Source organism: Vairimorpha necatrix, chromosome 9 (genome assembly GCF_036630325.1).
Source record: "Vairimorpha necatrix chromosome 9, complete sequence".
NCBI lineage: Eukaryota > Fungi > Microsporidia > Nosematidae > Vairimorpha > Vairimorpha necatrix.
This window is the reverse complement of record NC_088824.1, coordinates 386,133-392,122: the sequence shown is the minus strand read 5'-3', so window position 1 is coordinate 392,122 and position 5,990 is coordinate 386,133. Positions and strand designations below refer to the sequence as shown.

At 30.1% G+C, this 5,990-nt stretch overlaps 1 protein-coding gene across 1 annotated transcript; it reads right to left on the bottom strand.

Annotated features, from left to right (window-relative positions):
• Positions 1–875: 875 nt before the first annotated feature.
• Positions 876–1,211, bottom strand: VNE69_09072 (uncharacterized protein; the record flags this gene model as incomplete). The annotated part of the gene is made up of 1 exon (XM_065474590.1): positions 876–1,211. The coding sequence occupies one exon, from the start codon at positions 1,209–1,211 to the stop codon at positions 876–878; it is 336 nt and encodes a 111-aa protein (XP_065330662.1).
• Between the last annotated feature and the right edge of the window lie 4,779 nt (positions 1,212–5,990).

Genomic DNA, 5,990 nt, shown 5'->3' with positions numbered 1-5,990 from the left:
TCATTTTCTAATCCCCGAATACCTATACATAATTATTTGTATATTCTGTATTCGTTCACTGAAAAGCAGTCTACACTAAACCTAAACAAAAATTCCCGGGTGTCTGCTTCCAGTGTCTTCAGGGCTAAAAAAAAAATATACGAAGCACTGAAAAAAGAAAATCTCAAACACCAAAAAAAAATTGGAGGATTTGAAGAAGTGACATAGACCGATGAAATGGTTATAGTAAAGGAGAAGTTTGTCAAATCTCCATCGGAAAGATATGGCACAGTCAAAAACTGTATGTGGTTGGTAGGGACGATAGACGAGCGAACGTTAGAACTGAGAATCGAAATAGTACCTAACCGGACTATACAGACGATGACTCGGTTTTTTAAAAAGTATATAAAAAACGACACTACATGCATAACTGATGGTCATAAATCTTATCCCGCTGCAGTAGAATCTATCAACGGTGATCATCGCGTTGTAATTCATGATGAAGGCTTTAAAAACGAAGCAGGAGAGACCACAAACTTAATAGAAGGTGTTTGGTCACATCTTAAATGTGATATAATAGCTAGAAAAGGGATCAAAGAAAGTGCTATCCCTGATTTTTTGGAAGAATTTAAGTGAAGAAGAAGATGTGCAATTTATAAAAACATCAAAATTTCAAGAGAGTTCTTCATTGAAATTATCAAAATATTCTTAGAATAAAATGGTTTTTTATTATTTTTTTTTGTTTCTCTCTAAGGGTCCCCCCTTAGAGAGAAAAAAAGTCCGGGTTCTGACCGATGCGCCTAATTATATTTAGTACTACACAAACATAATGTAAGTTGTTTTAGAAAAATTCAATTATATAAATGGATTTCTAAATCACTAAATAGTTTATTTAATTATAAATCTTCAAAAATATCATCAATTTCATCTATAGTTTCACTATAACATTGTACACTGGTATATATACGACTAGAAATACCAAATAAAACAATTGAAAATTTAATAAAGTGTCCAAGCGTATAATTAGAAGATGCTGAAATGTACAAGTTAATGCAAGAACATTGTAAAAGTTCTTTATTTTTTATTGTATTGTTTTTTAGAAATATTTTGCCTCTTTTTCTAACTTCGTTCAGTCTACTAAGTATTATTGATGATTTAAACTGGTTCTTTGATTTATAATATAGTTTAGAAGTTAATTCGATTTCCCTCTTTAGATTAGCTGTGTTATTCATACCCTGTTTTAAAATTAAAAAAAACATTTAAAGAAAAATTGAAAATTGAGATGAAGGCAATATGAAAAAAATATATTATAAATTTTTAAAAAGAAAATGTTTTAGGATCAAAAATATACTTTTAGATATTTTAGTTGAAAATTACAGTCTACAAAGTAAAAATTTATATTTTTCTTTAATTTTTGTGCTTTTTCAAAAATAAAAACTTGAAATGTAGAAAAGAAACAAAAATATAAAAACAAACTAAAAAAATGAAAAAGGAATGTTATAGATTATATAAATATTCAATATTTTTATAAATGTTTTTTATAATTTCTCAAAAAATTATTAGATACTTTCATATATTCCAGGACATGGTAAATTGGTTTTCTTCTATAAAATAAAACATGTATCAAGCGATTTGCATATTAAGAATTCTTTGCTGCTTACTAAAATAATTTTACTTATTTTTTGCTTCTCTATTTCTTGTTATTGGAATCTTTTAACGAAGTTTAGTGCTTATATTTACAAAGTAACAACAAATTTTGACTTGATGGTACAATTTGGTTCATAGTGCAAATATTTTATTTAAAATATTAATCAAAAAAAAAACTTTGTTACATGAGAAACTCAAATCGTTTCTTAAATTTTATTTAACTTTTAGGTGTCCTTTAGCCTAAGTTCAAGTAAAGTTTCCCTTAGGCATATTCGGGTTCGGATCCCCTAACACCTAAATATTTCTACTTCTTATGATGCAGTTGATCCACACAGATAGTAAAAATATTCAACAATCTTAATTTGATTTAATATAACTTTTAGAGTCTAATTATAAGGAGAATAGCACATATTTTAAAATGCATCATCAAACCTAGAACATTGGACTCTCGATAGATAAAAGTATCAACTGGGTAATTACTGATTTAAGCCCATGACTTTTACATTTTTTGGGCGTGGTTTAGAGCCAACCAAGAGACCTTAGGCACCTTAACAAGATAAAGTCTTGTGGGCACTATTCCACGATGATCAAAATTGTTGGTAGAAAAGAAGTCAACTCAACCAAAAAAATAACGGCTGATCAGCGGCGGTGTAAGTTGTTTTGTGTATAAAAGATGATCAATACACTTTTGTTTAGACGAAGATGACTCTCCCCGAGTTATTAAAACCATGCCTGTTTATTATATTCGTTAAAAAACACTGACGTGATTGAAGGTATAGTTGTAAAATTTATTCTCCCGAAGCCAAAGTTCAAGTTTTACGACAGAAATTGCTTATCCAGCAAATATTTAGAGGAAATTATGTCGATAAGAATTATATAAAATCAAGTAGGTCCAAATCAACAACAAATCTTCCTGGTTTCTATGTGACGGTTCTCCCTACCTCTTTGCAAAGAAAAAAAAGAACATAAGACTATCGTTGCTCTACTTCGCCCATCCTCTTAGTTCGCTCAAAATCCCCATGTCAGAATTAATATGCTTGAGCTTCTACAGGCTACACCCAGAATTTATCTTGCAGTTTAATATTCCATTCAAAATCGAGATCGATATGGGCCTAGATACATTTCTCTAGATGATTATATCTCTTTGCTTTATGCATAGAAGATAATTTTTAAATAAATAATCATTGTTAACATTTATATCATATACCTTACTAACCACATCATAGAATGTAGGCACCTTAGATTATAAAGATATTTATATTCTAATGCCCAATAGACTGGCTTTGTCTTCTGTCATTTACTATTGCTCCATGACAATTATTTCAATAGTGACTTTAACTCATATTGTTCAGTCTACAGATGCAATTTCTTCTTATTTTTTTTCAAACTAGATAAACACTAGGCAAATAAACTTATATTTCTTCGCACAGATACAAAACTAAATTTAAGATAATAACAATATTTTGAAAGCAATTTAATTACTACGAAATAATACAAAGCCTTCTTATTATTTAGATTTTTCTTAAGAACAAAAGTGTCTTAGTAGGATATCTTGAATTTCATTTTGAAAAATTTAAATCTTTAGTGATTGGCACAAATATTATGTGGCCAGTGTGAATCTATTTACCCTTAAACACAGTAGAATATAAGAAGTTATGTAATAATGCAATAACAAAGAGTTCTAGGTTTATAATGTCAAGTAAAAAGTAAGCCAAAAAAGGGTGTCACTAATTGTATGATTGTAGACTTTTATACATATTAAAGTATACCTATAAATAATAATATCATGTTTGTATTTTTGTACTGATTATAACATTGTGGTATTACAAATACCACAAATTAATTATTTTATTTTTATCAATTTACCCTTTTTGGAAAATAGACCATTCGACCGGTCTATTCCAAAAATCAAATATTTATTTCTTTTTTGCCCTGACCCCCACCGGATGAATAAACAGAATAGCGAACAATTCCCTTGGAACGCAAGACCAAGGAAGGGCTCTAAAGCCAGGGACCAGACTCCCAATGCAGATGCCCAACGAGGCTATAAAACCAATAATAAAACTATTAATTTATTAGAACATTATTTATCCAGAGGTAGCTCCTCTGGATTACGTCAAACATCTAAATAACATTAACAAAAACTTCAGTGGGTTAGAATTGAAAAAAAAATTTATGAGGATTTTGAAAGGGATAATACTTAATATCGAAATAAAAATATGTAAAAGGTAATCAAATAAAGATGATATTGTATGGGGTTAAAAGCTCTACTTGAGACGTTTTTGACCCATAAATATTATTTTAACCCATATGGCCGGGACGAAACTTCCGAAAAATAAAAGTGAAAATAAAACCTTAATAGTTCAATAATTATAAAGACAAAATCTGCACCAAAACCTTCAACTTCAGTTTTATTAAAAAATTCTGTTAGCCGTTTCTCTTTATCAATGTATTTTTGTCTACGTTCGAAAACATGATTTAAAACGGGTCGTTGCATTATCTTGATTCTAACTATATCTTCTTTATTCTTAAAATTGCTTACTAATAAATGAAAACTGTAGCTACTTGTACCAAATGTGTCTTTAAAGGTATTATGACAACCTTCAATGGCATATACGTTCTTGAAAACTAAATTTTTATGTTTTTGCGTGTACCATAAATTCGGCGGAAAACGGTATCTTAAATCAATGTAATTTGTAAAGAAATAGAAATATAACTCAGTCAAGCATTCCGAAAAACTCCTTTCTTGTTATATTTCCAAAAAAGAAGATAATATTTCGTCATATTCAACATATGAGTGCTGTAAGAGACAAAAGAAATATTTTAACCATAGATTTACATGTGTAAACAGATGAACCCCCGAACTTTTAACACGTCTATCAATAGCCTGGGTTAAGCGAAAAAAACAAGCTGAAATTTGACAATCGGGGAAACTATGGAAAATGCTCTTATCGCAGCATACTTCAAATTTGTTTTTATAAACCTTGGGTTGAGCTCTGGAAGCTTCTCTTTACCATTCAGAACAAAAAATAGGTTTCACAACTTTTATCTTTCAAATTGTAAATGTTACCAGAAGGAGAGCTGGTTATTGAAGAAGGCTTTTTATTAGAAGAATAACTATATTTATTTGGCATGTTTAGTCTATTTAAGATTTCTTAAATAGTTTTAGTTTCGGATCTGAAACCTAGATGGTTTCAGATCATTATCAACTGTTTCATCTTTCAGTTTTAGTCTGATTATTGGCGTGTGCAACACAGCCGGTAACAGTAAATATTATCTTGAGTGCATGGGCATCACGGATAAAACTAATGGTACAAAGTTGATAATACGGAATTGGGACTACTGCAAAGGTCCAATTTACCACCCACATGTCATACTGTGCCAATTTTTCCATAGACGAATCTGTATCTTAAATTATTATACTATCATTGGCGCCAGGGCCTATCCGGGTAATGAACGTAAAAAATACGGCATTTCCCGGGGATAGGCCCTAAACTGGGAAATTTTTACAACCCCTAAAAAATGAATAATTTTGAAGAAGAACCAAAAAATTCGAGATCTGACATTTTTTCTTCAAATGAAGCATCCATGGCCTTTGTTCAAAGGCATGGCTTACTTGAAGAATTTAAAACATGCTCAAAATGTTACGAGAGCATGGTTTTGGAACATGACATTTATTATTCGAACAGTTTTCTATTCAGATGTTCTAACTTATTGTGTAGAAAATCAAAATCAGTTTTTGAGGGTCTAAAAATTTCAAGTCCAAAGATAGACGCAAGCAAATACTTATTTATAATATATTCATGACTAGAAATAAATTTTGATATAATATTAATAAAAATACTTTTGTCTTATTAAATACTATAAAAAGAATTAAAAGGAATATTATAGAAGTAATAACTGAAGATAATATGAATACATGGGAGAAATTGGGGCCAGAGCACCCAATACAAGTGGATGAGAGTGTTATAATAAAAGGAAAACTTATAAAGTCACCATCTGAAACGTATGATTCAATTAGTAAAGCTACATGGATAATTGGTGCGTTTGAAGAAAAAACTAGTTCTTAAAGTTATCCCAAATAAAAAAAAGAAACATTCTCCAACTTTTACCCTGAAAATATTAGTCTTTTGTCTGTAATAAAAACTATGGGCCCAGATCTTACCCATACGCTATTGCTGGAATTGGCATAGTACATAAAATCGTGAATCATGAGGAAGGATATACGATGCTGATGGGTACCACACTAATTTAATAGAATGTGAATGATTTAATTTCAAATCTGACATCAAAACGAAAAGGAAATCAGGGTATAGAAGTATATGTTTGGAGGAGAAGAAATTTTAAAACTCACAATTCCAATG